The 19725-nt window shown below is 37.5% G+C and overlaps 2 protein-coding genes across 21 annotated transcripts in view; one reads left to right on the top strand and one right to left on the bottom strand.

Annotated features, from left to right (window-relative positions):
• The first annotated feature begins 277 nt into the window (after positions 1-277).
• Positions 278-4092, top strand: LOC112051007 (uncharacterized). The gene has a single exon (XM_024089457.2). It carries the CDS (start codon positions 436-438, stop codon positions 1375-1377), a length of 942 nt encoding a protein of 313 aa, XP_023945225.1. The 5' UTR covers positions 278-435; the 3' UTR covers positions 1378-4092.
• A 2000-nt stretch (positions 4093-6092) lies between these two features.
• Positions 6093-19725, bottom strand: part of LOC112051008 (uncharacterized) — a 118962-nt gene continuing 105329 nt past the window's right edge. For all 20 annotated transcript variants that reach the window (XM_052890363.1, XM_052890362.1, XM_052890366.1 and 17 more), the window contains 5 exons: positions 16063-16212; positions 14384-14509; positions 13218-13700; positions 12288-12487; positions 6093-10745 (listed from right to left, as the gene is read on the bottom strand). In XM_052890363.1, the coding sequence (XP_052746323.1) occupies positions 10691-10745; positions 12288-12487; positions 13218-13700; positions 14384-14509; positions 16063-16212 (1014 nt within the window). In that variant the 3' untranslated portion in view covers positions 6093-10690. The remainder of the gene's footprint in view (positions 10746-12287; positions 12488-13217; positions 13701-14383; positions 14510-16062; positions 16213-19725) is intronic.

Below are 19725 nucleotides of genomic sequence, written 5' to 3'. Positions count from 1 at the left end.
TGTTACTACGTGGTTACCTCAAATTTTAAAAATTCTTTCAGTGTTACATAGCTCATTTATTGAGGAAGGCTATAGGATAAAAAATATCCCCGTGTTCCAATGGAAATTACGCGGGTGAATCCGCGCGGCCTCAGCTAGTAATAAATAAAAATAAATGTAACTTGTCTTGAGGTGCCAGCTAAAAATATCAAGCTCTTACAATAATGTGTATACAGCCTTGTTTCATTGTACTCTGTGGCAAATGGAAATATTTATTCTGTGGCATCCTACAGCTGTCACTGTCATCTGACATATTGTTTATAATTTTTTTAATCGAGTATGGCTACCGAAATCAAGCTATTATTTCTAATTGTAAATAAACAAATGTAGAAACTAGGAAACACGAAATCTGTCGGTGCAGCATAAGTTCCTGTGTATAGAATAAGTCTATTAACAATGGAGGCCCATATGCACGATGTGAATTTAAAAATGGACCCACACATGCACGACGTGAATGTTATTAGCATCAAAATGGATTCGCTTCACGATGTTAACATGAAAATGGACAATCGATTGCAGAGCATCAACATAAAAACGGACCCCTACCCGCGGATGCACGAAGTGTCTCTACAACACGAAAACATGAAAATGGATGGCCATATGCACGAATCTCAGGTAAACATACACGAAGCGCAAATAACTCAGCTAAATCAAATGCCAATGCAGCCACAACAGATTCACATGCAACCAGTCCAGGAACAAATACAAACGCAACCGGAACAGCGGGAGCAGCAAACAAAACCTCGGGTCGAAAATAAAAAAAAAAAGGAAGCCATAGACGGTCAGGCGCGCGAAATAATTTTCAAGGTAATAAAATTCTTCGAAAGCGAAAAACAGAACCGCGGCTACCATTTCCCAGTGGAAAACGTTGTAAAAAGAGCGTGTGCTGCCACAGGTTTGTCAGAAAGTACAATTAAACGTATAAAACGCGAAGGTTTGCGCGCTGAAGCTAATCAAACCAAAATGACTGGGCCGAAGAAGAAACGGGTACGAAAAACAAAAGTCCAACTCGATTATTTCCAACTCTGCGCATTAAGAGGTATAGTTAACGCGTATTCAGTCCGTAAAGAAGTGCCTACGCTCGGTAAAATACTAACAGCTGCCAAACACGAATTAAACTATAGAGGTGGTAAGGAGTCGCTTAGATTAATATTATTGAATAAGTTAGGGATTAAGTTTAAGAAATGCGAGAAGAAGAATAAGAAGCCCCCGGAGCCTCCAGCGCCGACGCAGCAGATGGTTCCAGTAATGTCTCATTTGCAAATGCAGCCGATGAAGCCGGAGAACCAGTGCATATACACTAATATGATGCCTCAGGTGCCTCCTGTGTCCTATTAGCTTGGTAATTTATTAGGACGGACGCACGTGACTTCGTCCGCCCTTAGACCTCTTTAATCCAGCCCTTACAGTAGTATCGCTGTAAAAATGGAGTAACTTCTCCCGTTTTCCCAACATTTCCCTTCACTGCTCTGCTCCTATTGATCGTAGCGTGATGAACTACTATAACCTCCCAGGAGTATGACGAATAATTGTACCAAATTTGGTTAAAACCCGTTGAGTAGTTTTTGCTTCTATAATGAACATACAGACAGACAAAAACTTTGCTGATTGTACTTTTGGCATCAGTATCGATCACTAATCACCCGCTGATAGTTATTTTGGAAATATATTTCATGTACAGTATTGACCTCTCTACAGATTTATTATAAGTATAGATATAAAGATTCGTCACAGTTTAGGCCTGGAAAGAAGGGACTGGACTTGAGGCCTATAATTTAAACTTAACACGTCTGTTGCAGCACTGATATTTCTGTACTTTCCCCTGGTGCGGTTTTTTTACGTCATACTAAACATATGTGGTGTACTACGAGGTCAATTGACCTCGTACCGCAGCGAACGGGTTAAATAGCTCCACAGTCAAACCTTTCCACATCTTTTCTCATCAAAACACTACAAAAAAATAGTGTTGTTTAATTTATCAGGAAAATCCTGGAATTGATTCAGGCAGTCAAAGATTTTATGATCTTCAAATTGGTTCTGCCCCTTGCCAAGTGGATAGTCAATTCTCTTTCTACGATCGCAAACGCTTCGAAAACTAGAAAAATGTATAGGAATCAATGATATTTTTATATAGATCAGTTACGTCCCTACAAAATCACAGCAAATAGTGATTCGAATAATAACAACACTAAGCGCACAGATGCACAATTTTGTCTAATTCCATTATATATTTGTGAAAGACGTACCACCAAGTAATTTAGCGTTCCGGTATGATGTCGTGTAGAAACCGAAAAAGGCTGTGGATTTTCATCCTCCTCCTAACAAGTTAGCCCGCTTCTATCTTAGACTGCATCATCACTTACCATCAGGTGAGATTGTAGTCAAGGGCTAACTTGTAAAGAATGTAAAAAAACACAAAGAATATAGTTTTAACACTTCCTGAACACACAACTTGACATATTTTGGTATTATTTGTTTAAATAATGTCCATTTTTGACCACAACTAACATTGAGATGTGGAAATTTCCTCTTTTGAGCGCCTCATTTTTCATGACCTGGTAACACATTTAACATCATATATGGGAATAACATTTGCTATTGACAGGTCACGTGATCAAGATACATTTTTCTAGTTTTCGAAGTGTTTGCGATCGTGCCATGAGTGTTGTCATCTATATTAATAATTTTGTCAAGGGGTACGGTAGATCTCTATCAAAACTTTACCTGAATAATAAAACATACACGTCATGAAAGAGAACCGACGTACCACTTGGCAGGGGCTGATTTGTCATGTTTATGAATGTCCAAATGGCACGGACAGATTCGAATATTCTATGTAAGGAGGTTGTATATAAAGAATTATTGTGTGTTTGTCACCCATAAATATGTGCGAAATTATGAATTATGTTTGTCTTATTTATTTATTTACATTTTTAATGCTTATAAAATTTAAAATCTATTAAATGTTTATAATATAATGATGAATTAACTATTAATTTTTTATGTAATTGAGCTAAAACTCCATGATACAACATCAGAGTATGCTCAACAAGTTTCAAACCCATATGAGGCCCTTAGTCATGAGCTTTGCAACGCCCGATCAAAACTTGTCTCCTGTGAGTTTTTCATAATAAATTAATATGAAAAACACTCAGGATAGTTTAAATTTTAAAAATGAATGAAATTGAGCTAAAACTCCATGATACAACATCATATGCCCAACAAGTTTCAAACCCATATGAGGTCCTTAGTCATGAGCTTTGCAATGCATATTCAAAACTTGTGTCATGTGAGTTTTAGTCGTGTTTCATAATTAATTAATATAAAAAACACTCAAGATAGTTTAATTTTTAAAAATGAATTAACTAATTATAATTTTTATCATTCATCATTAACAACTTATATTCGGCTCACAGATGAGCACGAGTTGAGTCAGAGGGGTTAGACTAATAGTCCACCATACTGGCCCAATGCAGAATAGCAGACTTCACCTTCATAGAGAATTAAGAAAATTCACAGGTATGCTTCACCATTTGAGACACGTGATATTTAATATCTTAAAATACACACAACTGAAAAGTTAAAGGTGCATGCCCCAAACTGGATTCGAACCTACACCCTCTGAATCAAAGGCAGAGGTCATATCCACTGAGCTAAACGTTTCTCCTAATGGCAACATGCAGAATATTAATCTGCATGCTTTTCTGAGTTTAAAACTGCAAACAGAATGCAGTCCTCGAATTATGTATACTCAATATCTCACAGCACCTGCTCTATATGGCTTGGACTATATGGATTGAGTTGTGTATATTTTTAACCGACTTCAAAAAGGAACAGGTTCTACGTTCGGTTGTATGTATGTTTTTAATTGTATGACCGTCGAATAGACATTTTTTTTTTTGTTGTTTTCTCGTAAAGTGTATGTATGTATGTACCTAATTATTATTATATTAGTGATAGATATAATATAAGGCTGAATTGAGTAGTATGTAATAAAATAATTATTATTATTGTAGGTATAATAGATATTTTACAATTAAACTATAAATATAATTTCCTTGGTTTTTTTTTATACCACGACCACAGATTAAAGAATAATAGGCAGATAGTGCGCACGGAACACGCTGTCGTAGCCTTTTTGGAGTTTACTCCTTAAGAATCGATTTTTTATATATAAGGCGCCCGGTATGAGAAAAATCCGAGGGGTTAGGGGGAGGGGGGTAGGTGAACTAACGAAAAAGTGTCACGTTTTTGGTGCGCACCTTTAGTGCGCAACTTTCTAATTTAGCTGTGAGTGTATTGAGACGTACATAGGGTATGCTGTATAGGCGACTATACCTATATACTATATGTTATTGGGCTTGTTTGTTTCTATTAGCAATATGTATTTATATTGCTATTTTTTTTTTATCATTATACTGGCTAAAGTGAACTAAAAATAATTTTTTATATTTTGTTTTTTTTTTTTTATTATTCTTTACAAGATAGCCCTTGACTACAATCTCACCTGATGGTAAGTGATGATGCAGTCTAAGATGGAAGCGGGCTAACTTGTTAGGAGGATGAAAATCTACACCTCTTTCGGTTTCTACTCGGCATCGTACCGGAACGGTAAATCGCTTGGCGGTACGTCTTTACCGGTAGGGTGGCAACTAGCCACGGCCGAAGCCTCCCACCAGCCAAGATGTCGTTCCAAATACAAAATTCAAAAACGAATACATTCTCGAGTCAGTACGACATGAAGCGTCGCATCAGTATTTTTTTATATTATTTAAGAAAAATGACGTCTAATGATTATAAATATTGGATAGAAGCAGGCGTTACTTTGCGGAAATTCATCATGATTATATAATGATTTATTTATTTTGCTATCATCCGCGAAAATTCGGCGAACCCATGCGACAACGTCACCCAGGTCCGACAAAATACTCTCTGTGCAATTGCACGTTGTAGAGTCAACATCTCCTGAGGATCCTCCGGTTTCGGGGTGAAACGTAAGTAGAGAGTATTTTGTCGGACCTGGGTGACGTTGTCGCATGGGTTCGCCGAATTTTCGCGGATGATAGCAAAATAAATAAATCATTATATGATTATAAATATTTTAAAAACTGTTCACAAAAACTAAAGAAATAAGTTGGTGTATTTTTTTTTATCGGTAGGTAATTCATCATCACCATCTCCTTACCCTTATCCCACTTAAGTGGGGTCGGAAACATATGTCAATCTTTTCCATTCGTCTCTATTACTCGTCAACTTATCATCCACTCCTTTTACACACATGTCCTCTTTCATACAATCCAACCATCTCTTCTTTGGCCTTCCTCTCCTCTTATGACCTTCCACTTGCACATTCAACATTCATTCACATTCAACATCGGTAGGTAATTAATAATGATAATAATAAAAAGCCTAAGCCTAAGCCTAATAATTATTCAGAGTTCGTTTGTCTGTTTGTCCGCTAGGACAAAAGCTTCCTCCAAACTTTTCCACAATTTTCGTATTATAAGTATAGATTCTAGATGGCGCTGGCGTCCGGTATGCCACGGTAACGTTTGGTGTTACAAATGGTATATATTATATGCACAGTAAAAATATATAAGTAAAATCTCAAATTGTGAATAATAGAATTCGACCAGTTTTATTATAAGTATAGATATAGATTCGTGATAGCCCAGTGGATATGACCTCTGCCTCCGATTCCGGAGGGTGTGGGTTCGAATCCGGTCCGGGGCATGCACCTCCAACTTTTCAGTTGTGTGCATTTTAAGAAATGAATTAACACGTGTCTCATTCGGTGAAGGAAAACATCGTGAGGAAACCTGCATACCAGAGTCTTAATTCTCTGCGTGTGTGAAGTCTGCCAATCCGCATTGGGCCAGCGTGGTGGACTATTGGCCTAACCCCTCCCATTCTGAGAGGAGACTCGAGCTCAGCAGTGAGCCGAATATGGGTTGATGACGATAGATATAGATTAATCCACCTACTGCACTTAGTACTTCTGCATTCAAAAATACTTATAGCTCGTCCGCAAAATGTAGTAAATTAAAAACACATTTACAAATTATTAATCATCATTTATTTTAACATCTACTTATTTTTATTCACAGCATTTTCTTACTGTAGTAGGACTTATTATAATAAAAACAAAAATGTAGTGCCTATTAGGCAATCAGTCAGAGAAATTACTAAACTTACAAAATAATCATTGAAAATGAACATAAAAGGTACCATACATGGTAATTATGGTGGTACATTATATAAAACAAAAGAAATGTCTACTCCACAGACAAGAGAACAATTTTTAAACACAAAATACAGATAGCTTGGTCATTAAAGTACTTACATACATTTATTTTTATTAAAAATCTTTTACATAAAAATGAAAGAATCCTCAGATTAGTTTTTGAAAATAAAGCCTGTCAATATATATATAACAGTATAGTATATGTAAGACAAAATATTAATTTGTACAAACGAAAAGGAGATTTAAACCCACGTCTTACTAGACACGGACATAAGTTAGTTATTTCTGCATATCGTCTCCAAAGAATAAAAAAATCTTTTGTAGGTTTGGGTGTATTCTTCTATAATAAGATCCCCAAGACTGTGATGGACCTGCCAATGCATAGCTTTAAGCAATGTGTCAAAAAACATTTACTTAGTCGAGGTTACTACAACATTGATGAGTTCCTTAATGATAAAGATGTTTGGAGGCCATTGGATCAGCTTCCACCTTCACACAGGAAGTAAAACTATAAGAAATTGTAATTGTTATCAATTGTAAATTATAATACTGTATGACTTTTTCAAAAGAGCAACTGTTGAGTTTCTTGCCGGTTTCTTCTCAGCAGAACCTGCCTTCCGAACCGGTGGTAGAATCTTTACAAATAGTCAACTGACGTGTCAAAAGTGCTTGTAAACTGAGCCTACTTGAAATAAATGATTTTTGATTTTGATTTTGATTTTAAAAATTAAAAGAAACACGGCTTTGCCTTCATATCAATATACTCAAGAATGCAAAACAATTAAACAGGCTGTACGATCAAAGATCTTTGCCTGTCCCTTTGGAATATTATAAAAAATAATTATAATTATTAAGTTTTTGTCTCAATCGAGAGCAACATAAATTACAGCGCCATCTTTTGTTCACATATGAGAAAAAATTTTAATAAAAAAAATTCAACCGACTTCCAAGTCAAAAAATAACTTTAACTAAAAAGCAAAAAATAACATCCTACCTATGTGCTACCTTCTGATCAGTTTGAAGGCGGTGCCAAGCCAGTGATGTTTTAATTAAACACGTTTTAACTACAAAATTTCTGTGGTTCTTTCAGAAACAGCTTTAATTAAAACACGACACTGGCTTGGCACCGCCTTCAAACTGATCAGAAGGTAGCACATAGGTAGGATGTTATTTTTTGCTTTTTAGTTAAAGTTATTTTTTGACTTGGAAGTCGGTTGAATTTTTTTTATTAAAATTTTTATTTTTTTATTTTTAGTGTTAGCATACCTACTGCGTGTGTACAGTCACAACCTATATAAGTGGAAAGTTCTTATTAATACAAAATTATCAAGTCCAAACACAAGGTAGCTACTGTGAGCCGTCGAGGAGGTTCTCTTCACTGTGCTTCGTCTTCATCACCAGACCCTTAATACAGTCACAATCCATCTAGGTGGAAAGTTCTCATCAATACAAATTTATCAAGTCCAAACACAAGGTAGTTACTGTGAACCGTCGAGGAGTTCTCTTCACTGTCCCTCGTCTTCATCATCAGACCCTTAATACAGTCACAATCCATCTAGGTGGAAAGTTCTCATCAACACAAATTTATCAAGTCCAAACACAAGGTAGCTACTGTGAAACGTCGAGGAGTTCTCTTCACTGTTCCTCGTCTTCATCACCAGACCCTTAATACAGTCACAACCCATATAGGTGGAAGGTACTCATCAATACAAATCAATCAAGCCCAAACAAAAGGTGACTGCTGTAAATCGTTGACGAGTTCCATCGTCTGTGTTTCGACTCCATCATCAGACCAACTCCAAACCTTCATAAAGTTGTAGTGGTTTAAAATACCTTATGGAAACACTAACAAACGCACTAGCCGTCTCTACAACTTTCGAAAGTTCCCCTCAATTTCTCCAGGATGCCATCATCAGATCCTGACATGAAAAAAATGGGACCACCCTGGAAGTAAACCCTTCAAAACAAAAAAAGAATTTTTAAAATCGGTCCATAATTGACGGAATTATCGCTGGACATACATAAAAAAAAAAAAAAAAAAAAAAAAAACATACATACAGCCGAACGTAGAACCTCCTCCTTTTTGGAAGTCGGTTAATTACTAAGAGAAGCGCCATCTAGAGACATGTTGAGTCAACATGATACAGATTCATAGATGGCGTAGCTTTTAAGCTCTTACACGTAATTAGCACAAAACTATGTGTTTCTATCTTTAATTACAATTTTTAACCCACTTCCAAAAAGGAGGAGGTTCTACGTTCGGCTATATAGATATTTTTTTTAACTTTTTTAACTATTTGAAAAAATACTGCCATCTATATCTGACCCTTGTTCCAACAGTTAATAATAATAATAATAATAATTTATTTACTTCAGGTTATACACCCATTTAAAATATACATAAATAAGTACAGATAATAATTAAATATAACAATTAAATAATAAATCTATAGAAATTTCTGAGAGCAAACATATTTTTTTTTATTATTTCTTGTTCCTGTCGCGATGCACGGCAAGCCAATATTTTAGAATAGGGTTTTCAGGATACTCGGAGCATACACTGAGGGTTTCATTACGACAATTCCGGATACGGGACCAAAAAGACGCAATTCGCGATCTCACGATAGCGAAATAATCTGGTATTCTGACGTCGGCAAACATGCCCGATGCGCTACAATATTTAGGCAGTTTCATCAGAATGCGGTATGCGTTATTATTAAGCGAAAGCTTCTTAAGATGTTGGTCGAAGCTTTTCGCTATAAGACCATTGACTGAAACAACTATCGGAACAATAATAGTTGACTCAACATTCCACATGGCGGTAATCTCGTGAGCATTGAATTACAGTTACACAAAACAAATTATTATATAATAATAATTTCAACGCAAAATTATACTTATTTACATTAAAAGAAAATAAGTAAACTTTCCGATACACAAAATATTACAAATTAAAAAAAAAATTAAAATTCCTACATTATAAAAATAACAATTAAAGAAATAAAACACAAAATGTTAATCATTCATGGTAGAAAAATAATAACATAAAATCGAATCTCTTCGACAATACAATAGGTAACTGCCATTCGATAACTAAATGTGGTTACAGGTTCGATTCCCATCTTAGTCAAAACCAATCTGACGTTATTTTTAATAAATGCATAGATATGACCTGACTTGCAGTTGCAGGTGCGGCTTTAAATATTATTTAAAAAAATAATCTATAACTGGATTTTCATCGTCCTCCTAATAAGTTAGCCCGCTTCCATCTTAGACTGCTTCATCACTTACCATCAGGTGAGATTATAGTCAAGGGCCAACTTGAAAAACATAAAAAAAAGATGAAAGCAGATGGTCCATTTCAGGTCCACTCTTGTACCCCGTATCATTAAAATTATAAAGATACAAGGATCTAATTAAAATCTATTAAAGTGAATAGTCTAACTAAATAAAAAGAAATAAATAAAATTAAAACCCAAGTTTTTCAATTTTATATCAAGATGGCGCCCATAGAGCAACTATGACATGACAATTGACAGCAAATGTCAAATCGACTACTGAATTGAAAACGTCATCAATCCGCCATTATTGCTATTGATAATGTTGCATTTCTTGGGAGATAATGAATATTATTTCGAAAGTATAAGAAATTCTTAGATTTGTATAATCAAAAATAGTTAAAAAAAATATTTTCTTTTATTTCCGCCAGGGTACAATGACTGATCCTGGGCTCTATACAATTTTGGACATTTGGCAGAGAAGTAGTTTACAGTTAGTAGTCCATTAAGAAACGATTTTGCAAGAGGTCCGGATTAGGGACGTCTAAAGGCAGACGAAGTCGCGGGCGTCCGCCAGTTAACTGATAATGGTAGTAAAACAATTTAATATTATCTTATTATTTTGACGGCCTCCGTGGCGCAGTGGTATGCGCGGTGGATATACAAGACGGTGGTCCTGGGTTCGATCCCCGGCTGGGCCGATTGAGATTTTCTTAATTTGTCCAGGTCTGGCTGGTGGGAGGCTTCGGCCGTGGCTAGTTGCCACCCTACCGGCAAAGACGTACCGCCAAGCGATTTAGCGTTCCGGTACGATGCCGTGTAGAAACCGAAAGGGGTGTGGATTTTCATCCTCCTCCAAACAAGTTAGCCCGCTTCCATCTTAGACTGCTTCATCACTTACCATCAGGTGAGATTGTAGTCAAGGGCTCACTTGTAAAGAAAAAAAAATAAAAAAAAAAATTAAGCCCGCCACATTTTGGTGTGTTTAAGTTCCATCTGTTAAAATACGATGGTGATAATAAAAAGTTGTACATTTGTCTATACATATTAATTAACGAACAGCAGTAAAAATTAAAAAAAAGTATATCTAGAAATGCTCGCCAACATGTTCGTCGAGCATTTTGGCTCGTTAGTCGAGATCGTGCGAACTTTCACCCGTAGATTCCATGGAACTGAGTTTTTGCCTGTAAAAGAAAAATAATTCCATAATTAGCAATCAAAATAAAATCATCAATAACTCACTGTTGAGCACGAGTCTCCTTTCAGAATGAGAGGGTTAAGCTAATAGTACACCACGCTGGCCCAATGCGGATTGGTAGACTTCACACACGTAGAGAAATTGGGAAAATTCTCTGGTATGCAGGTTTCCTCGCGATGTTTTCCTTCACCGATTGAGACACGTGATATTTAATTTCTTAAAACGCACACTACTGAAAGTTGGAGGTGCATGCGACCTGATGCGGACCGAATTTGAACCTACGCCCTCCGAATCGAAGGCAGAGTTCAAAATATATAAATAATTAAAAAAATATACAAAATGGCGGCGAATCGATTATGCCAGCTTCCATACAAAATTACCCTTTAATATTGAAGCAGTTAGGCCAAAGTAAAATTCATTTGCTTATGGCTTCTTTTCAAAGTATAAACATTGCTTGTGAACAACGCCATCTAGTGGGTGTTCGTCAAAAAAAAACTAAAATTGATTCTTTATAGTTACTGACAGTTCCTAAACATTTTAAATTAAGATTGTATAGGATAAAGGTCGTAGCTCATTACAGTCACCCGGGACCTGACCCGCACCGCCTCACCTCACCGGCCGGTCTTGGTGTAACACTCGCAGGGCTCAGTGTACACACAAACTGACCAACTCACCGCAACACAGAGTCCGGGTCATCGCTCTGCACGGCCTCCTTGTGTCGTCTGAAGTGTATCATCCGGCCGGTCTCGGTCTAACACTCGCAGGGCTCAGTGTACACACAAACTGACCAACTCACCGCAACACAGAGTCCGGGTCATCGCTCTGCACGGCCTCCTTGTGTCGTCTGAAGTGTATCATCCGGCCGGTCTCGGTCTAACACTCGCAGGGCTCAGTGTACACACAAACTGACCAACTCACCGCAACACAGAGTCCGGGTCATCGCTCTGCACGGCCTCCTTGTGTCGTCTGAAGTGTATCATCCGGCCGGTCTCGGTCTAACACTCGCAGGGCTCAGTGTACACACAAACTGACCAACTCACCGCAACACAGAGTCCGGGTCATCGCTCTGCACGGCCTCCTTGTGTCGTCTGAAGTGTATCATCCGGCCGGTCTCGGTCTAACACTCGCAGGGCACAGTGTACACACAAACTGACCAACTCACCGCAACACAGAGTCCGGGTCATCGCTCTGCACGGCCTCCTTGTGTCGTCTGAAGTGTATCATCCGGCCGGTCTCGGTCTAACACTCGCAGGGCACAGTGTACACACAAACTGACCAACTCACCGCAACACAGAGTCCGGGTCATCGCTCTGCACGGCCTCCTTGTGTCGTCTGAAGTGTATCATCCGGCCGGTCTCGGTGTAACACTCGCAGGGCACAGTGTACACACAAACTGACCAACTCACCGCAACACAGAGTCCGGGTCATCGCTCTGCACGGCCTCCTTGTGTCGTCTGAAGTGTATCATCCGGCCGGTCTCGGTCTAACACTCGCAGGGCACAGTGTACACACAAACTGACCAACTCACCGCAACACAGAGTCCGGGTCATCGCTCTGCACGGCCTCCTTGTGTCGTCTGAAGTGTATCATCCGGCCGGTCTTGGTGTAACACTCGAAAGGACACAATCTGCACACAAACTTCACAAAATGGTTCCTCGTGTGTGTCGCTAGCAGGCGCTCGTCGGTGAACCGCCGCTCGCAGATGTCACACGAGCAAATGCCTGTCTCCTGTAACAATCAAAATTATAAAATTAAAATGAAAAATTCGTTTTTGACCTGATCAAAAGTTTGTAAGACGGAATGAATGTCACAACACGTGACCTGATCGAAAAGACGGATTGAAGATCAGGACACATGACCAAATAAAAAAATTGTAAGAGCGAATGAATGTCAGGACACGTGACCTGATCCAATAGAAAATTTGTAAGACGGAATGAATGTCAGGATACGTGATCTGATCGAAAATTTGTAAGACGGAATGAATGTCAGGACACGTGACCTGGTTGAAAATTTGTAAGACGGAATGAATGTCAGGACACGTGACCTGATCGAAAATTTGTAAGACAGAATGAATGTTAGGACACATGACCTAATCAATTTGTAAGACGGAATGAATATTACAACACATGACCTGATCGAAACTTTGTAAGACAAAATGAATGTCAGGATACGTGACCTAATCAAAATTTGTAAGACGGAATGAATGTCAGGACACGTGACCTGATCGAATAGAAAATTTGTAAGACGGAATGAATGTCACAACACGTGACCTGATCGAAAATTTGTAAGACGGTATGAATGTCAGGCCACGTGACCTGATTGAAAATTTGTAAGACAGAATGAATGTCAGGATACGTGACCTTTTATTGTGATATAACTCAAAAAACAACAACAATTAATGAAATTAACACAAATAATTTGTAAGACTTAACTTTCACTATGACTTTCATATACATACCTCGTCATGAAAACTGGCATTGTGCTCTTGCAAGCGACTATAGTCCGTAAACCCAAGGACACAAGAATCACATTTGTACTTCATATTTTTAAACGAATCTTTATTACGTCTACCCTCCAAAATACTTTGCAATTCCTCTAATTCTATCTTGACTTTACAGAAAATCTCATCACAATCGACCGGTGCATCTGTTTGTGGATCTTCTTGAGTATTTGGGTCAATTTTCGTTCTTTTTGGCGTGTTTTGGGATGTTTTGGTTGTAGATGTGCGTTTTGTGGTTTTTGGGGTGAATTTTCTGCGGGGCACTTCTATGATTATCTCTTCTTTGGGCGCTCGGTTGACATCTAGTGGGTCGGGGACAGCTGTCTCTTCTATATCTAAGGGTTCTTGCTTGATCATATCTTCTTGAAGTTCTGAATTTGATGGTTGTTCCTCTGTTATCAGGACTGTGCCCAAGTTTGACAGTTCTTGGCAGTTTAGATTCTGGGAATTTAAAAATTGATAATGAGAATAATAGGCTAGTTGACACTTTTTTTAATGGTCTTAAATAGATCATTAGACTTAATAAAAATTACGTTTTTTTGAGACGTGTATACATGAAAATTTTAGTTTTTAAATATGGTTTTGACAATACGAGCCAAAACGCCTGTCGGCTATGACATGTCATATTTCCACATCTCTTGTCGTGTAATTCTTTATGGGTTACTTGGGATAGGCGGGGAGTGTGACTTGAGTGGAAAAAGGGAGTGTTTATTAACAGTCAAAGGATCCTTTAACCCTACACACAACGTTCACAAGTGCGTGACTTCACTCAAGGTCATTCTCTGCCATACTAGGGTCTTATTTTGGTTACAGTTTGATTTGTTAATTAAGTTGTCCTGACAAGTGTTGTGAATAACCTTTAGTCGACATTAGTTTTCTTATTTTTGTAATCACTTCTGAGTCTGCTAAAATACAATGCTTTTAAAATTAAGTTTTATAAGGAATCCTTAACTTTTATTAATTAATATCGATATATTTCGGACCCTTAATCCACATACTATACGAAATTAATATTGTTTTTATTAAATTTGATATGAGCCAACTACCCTATTGTTTATGAGGAAAATGTCCCTCAGGGCGTCGGCTGGTTATGATATTTCTAAATTTCTGGAGTATACACCCACCTGGCTGGTCTCGAAGGCGCTGTTCGCCCGACGAACCTTGTCCTGGAAGCGACGAATCTTCCGCAACTCCGCGTGACATTCCCAACACGCCAGCATCTCGTATATGAAGCTGGGCATGGTGGAGTTCTATAAGACAGGGGATAACAATAATTAGTTATTATACAGGGTGCTTGGGAGTGTTCCAAATATGGCGGCCTCGCCAAGATGGCGGAGTGGCTGTTTAAAATCATGATATGGATATCAAATGAAAGGGCTTGCTGTCACGAATTGGAAAAAATAAGTCACGTGACTTAAAACCAATATGGCGGACAAGCTATTTGAAATGCACTCCAATGATATGGGTGTCAAATGAAAGGGTTTGCTGTCACGGATACGAAAAAAATAGTCATGAGACTTAAATCCAACACGGCGGACATTCAAGATGGCGGACAGGCTATTTGAAATGCACCCTCATGTTATGGATATCAAATCAAAGGGTTTGCTGTCACGAATATGAAAAATAGTCACGTGACTTAAATCCAATATGGCGGACATCTAAGATGGCGGACAGGTTATTTGAAATTCACTCCAATGATATGGGTATCAAATGAAATGGTTTGCCGTCAGGAATACGAAAAAAATTGTCACGTGACTTAATTCCAATATGGCGGACAGGCTATTTGAAATGCACCCCACGATATTGGTATCAAATGAAAGGGTTTGCTGTCACGAATACGAAAAATAGTCTCGTGACTTAAATCCAATATGGCGGACATCTAAGATGGCGGACAGGCTTTTTGAAATGCACCCTATGATATGAGTATCAAATGAAAGGGTCTGCTGTCAGGAATACGAGAAAAATAGTCACGTGACTTAAAACCAATACGGCGGACATCCAAGATGGCGGATTGGCTATTTGAAATGCACTCCTACGATATGGGTATCAAATGAAAGGGTTTGCTGTCACGAATACGAAAAATAATCTCGTGACTTAAATCCAATATGGCAGACATCTAAAAGGTTTAAAGATATTTATTTCTCCAAAAAAGAACGTACTGTTCACTTAACTTAGAGTTAACATATCGTCATTTTTGCAGACAGCATGCATTATTGTAACAAAATTTTAATTACATTGTTTTTTCAATATTTTGTCCAAGTTTGTGAGGATGTAGGATTTAATCGATTTCTTGAATGCTTTTATGTTGTTTAACTCCTTAATGGAGTTTGGCAGATTGTTATATAACTGAGCACCCTCACATAATATGTTTTTATTTCCATAGGTTTTTGTTCGTGGTCGCCATATATTGATTTTATATTTATTCCTGAGATTGAGTTTGTTAGTCCTATGCTTAAATGTTATAGTAGAATGTAGTGTGTTGGTCATGATTTTTTTAATTATGAGACAGGTATTGTATGTGTATAGTTGCGTGATATTGAATAGTTTCCATCTAAGATGGCGGATTGGCTATTTAAAATGCACCCCCATGATATGGGTATCAAATGCACCCCCATGATATGGGTATTAAATGAAAGAGCTAAAAAAAGCGTGTCTTTTAGTTGTTTAAACTATTATTATTGTTTGAAAAAGATTACTTGTTTGTGATTTAATTACAACAACAACAACAAAGGAATCCTATAAGGGTTCCATAGATTTTCCTACCAAGATACGGAATTCTAAAAAAAATCTGCTTCTCACTGACCTGGTTGGTCTCGAACAACAGTTTCCTATATAAAGGCGCGTTCTCGCCCAGCTCCCACATTCGCCTGTTGACGCTCAGGCAGAGGCGACATTGGTTCTTCTCTTCCTCGCTCACTTCCTCCTTTATTATTATCTGCTCCACCTCCTCCTCCTATAACATAAGAGGTTAATCATCAGTACCATGGGCGTAGCCAGGATTGTATTGGGGGGGGGAGACAGCAATACTTAAATTGAGTATCTCACATCAACTGTCCGATCAAACCAGAGAGCCGAAACCGAAAATGAATTTTAGCTTCAGTTTCGGTATCGGGCGGTTTTCAAAAAAAAAAAGACGACACGGTTCTCGACCCCCGCTCGGCTTCTATCGGATAGATAGATAGCACAAGTAACCTACCACTTTGCTGGAGAGGGGAAGGGGGGGGGCAGTTTTCTTCGAAACGAAGTGGAGTGAACATCAAGTGTTACCAGCGATACAAGTGAATTATAATGAACTCGGCTACGATTTTGGACTACAAATTGTTTACGTTTGGAAGTGTGTATTTTAATTGATACTTGGATTAAATTGGAGTGGAATAAAATCTATACGAATCCTAGTTCGTAGTAAGTTAGTACGTGATAATAAAAATAAATATGTTGTATAAGTATTTATAAATAATATGTACCTAGTATATAAATGTATATATGATAAAATCAGCTATCTTAGTACACAAGCTATAAAATAAGAATAAATTAATTAATTCGAAGTAATTTATGCAACTTTATTTTACTTCCGTAGACATATTATACTATAAAAAATAAAACACAACATGTTTATTATTATTTATTAGTTTTGTTTATAAATTAAAATATTGTCCAAAAAAAGATCTTCAATATAATCAAGACTTGCTGACGCCGCGCGGTTTCACCCGCGTGGTTACCGTTCCCTTAGAAATAAGGAGATAATATATAGCCTATAGCCTTCCTCAATAAATGGGCTATATAACACTGAAAGAATTTTTCAAATCGGACCAGTAGTTCCTGAGATTAGCGCGTTTAATCAAACAAACAAACAAACAATCTCTGCTTGAAGTACCAATTGTGTACTTATAATAAAACTGTAACAGGTAAAATACTGTACATTGAAGACATTTACAAAGTTTTACTTGGTGGTACGGATTGAAGAATAATAGGCAGATAGAGCGAACGAAACATGTCAGCGATGCAGCTATTCCAAATACAAATTAAAAAACGAATACATTCTCGTCTCAGTACGACACGAAGCGTCGCATCAGAGATTTTCAATATTATTCAAGAAAAATGGCGTCTTGTTTTTAAATATTTTAAAAAATGTTCACAAAAACTAAAAAAGTACGATGGAGTATTTTTACGGGTAATTATTGATTATTAATCTATTATGCTGTGATAGCCCAGTGGCTATGACCTCTGCCTTCGATTCCGGAGGGTGTAGGTTCGAATCCGGTCCGGGGCATGCACCTCCAACTTTTCAGTTGTGTTGTGTGCATTTTAAGAAATTAAATATCACGTGTCTCAAACGGTGAAGGAAAACATCGTGAGGAAACCTGCATACCTGAGAATTTTCTCAATTCTCTGCGTGTGTGAAGTCTGCCAATCCGCATTGGGCCAGCGTGGTGGACTATTGACCTAACCCTTCTCATTCTTAGAGGAAACTCGAGCTCAGCAGTGAGCCGAATATGGGTTGATGACGACGAATCTATTATGATATCAATTTACGTAATTGTTAATAGTGTTAAATCTTGAAATACTTACATATTTTTAAAAAACAATTGTATATTAAGCGGATGACAAAGAGACGCGATACTTTTTTTTTTGGAGTTTACTCCAGAATCGATTTTTATATACAAACCCACGGTATAAAGAAAATATGAGCAGTAAAATTCAAAGAACAAATGACAGCGTTACGTTTTTTGTGCGCAACCTATTCTGCGCACCTTTCACCGTGCGCTGCTGCCAACAGCGTTCACACCGCGGCCTGCTGCTCCTCGGTTGAGTGAGGTGTGAGTATTAAGAGCGCGCAGCGCGTCGGTACGATATGGATAAAATTCGAAGCGAAAACGAGATGCCGAATTATGACTTTCACGTGAGTGAAAAGCACGGAGCGATTGACGCGCGACGCAAATTTTATGACGTGAGCGCCAAAACCATTTTTACCTAATTGCAAGTAAACTAAACAACATAACGAAAAACAATGGCCATGTTCAAGATATATACCTAATTTTCTATACAAAAGAAAAATTTAAGAAAATAAGTTTGCTTTTCCTGAGATTGAAAGCAAAATGTGAGCAAAAAATGTATTTTTCAAAAAAATAAACTATCGAAAAAGTTTTACAAATTGGGTATTTTGTATAGTCATAATGGAGCTAACTAACACTTTGAAATATCATTTACCCAAATATCAGGCTCCTAACTTTTCCAGAATTTGAGATCCAGAACCATTTGTAACCACCAAATTACATATTGCACACTCTTGAGTGAGACATAGTGTATACTGCGGGGCAACATACACCTATTTATACTACAGCCTTTCTTGATGAGTACTGTTTATCAACAAATAAATTAAAAATGAGGGTATAAATCACTAGTCCAGCCATGCTTAAAGTGTGTTCCGCGCGAACCCGGGGTTCCGCGAGAGTTTAGAAAAAAATAAACAAAACACCTCTCTCAGGTTGAACGTTTTTACTCGTCGAAAAACATACGTATCTATGAATATGTGTAAAACACGAAGTGCGCCAGGCAGAGGCGGATTATCCGTAAGGCAAACTAGGCACGTGCCTAGGGCGTGTACGGGGCGCGCGAGTTCAGAATTTCTAAATAAATAATGAAAAAAACATATCGACGATTAATAACTAAATGCTGATCTATAATCTAAATCACTAGTGATATATTCATAAGGGGGCGTTATGAATATATCACTATATGGGGGGGGGGGAGGGGGTCGAGTCAAATCTCATGTAATCTTATGTTGGAGGGAGGGAGGGTCTCGGCAAATATCACGTAATTTTTTTTCTGAATGAAACAAAAAAAAATATACTATTTTGGTCAATTTAATCCAGATTGTACATGCTTAAGATTTAATCTTAAGCGTAATCGTAATACGATTAAGATCATTTTCTAATTCGTTCTAAAAATAATAATTTCATTTATACCTCGACGTTATACATTTACTGACTGTCCAATCACCATCCCTCATGAAAAAAAATGTAAAAAATATATATTTCGGAGTACAAAAAACAGAATGACTGACAGACAGAATGAGAATGGACAGAATTAGAATAGATATTCTTTTTTAAACCACAGTACTTACGATTTAAGTATTCTATTGTTAAATTTTTATTATACTTATAATTAAACTCTCAGCAATATTGATTACTAGTCTTCTTAACTAGTCGTAAATAAAAACACGAAGCAAATTTTCTTTTCTTTTTACAATAATAATCTAACACATTTACGTAAGAAACCCACATTTTGAAAAATCTCACGTGAGATTGGGGGATGGGGGGAGGGGGTTGAAAAAAATCTCACGACATCTCACCAAAGGGGGGGGGGGAGGGGGAGGGTCAGAAATTTCGAAAAAACACCTCACGTAATTTATGAACGCCCCCTAACACACCATAATCTGTCAACACACATAAAGGCCTATTTCCCA

This window comes from Bicyclus anynana, chromosome 27 (assembly GCF_947172395.1).
Source record: "Bicyclus anynana chromosome 27, ilBicAnyn1.1, whole genome shotgun sequence".
Classification (NCBI taxonomy): Eukaryota; Metazoa; Arthropoda; class Insecta; order Lepidoptera; family Nymphalidae; genus Bicyclus; species Bicyclus anynana.
This window is presented reverse-complemented; position numbering and strand designations above follow the sequence as displayed.

Bases quoted from the DNA above. Each gene is read 5' to 3' on its own strand.
- LOC112051007 (XM_024089457.2), top strand. From the start codon at position 436: ATGGAGGCCCATATGCACGATGTGAATTTAAAAATGGACCCACACATG.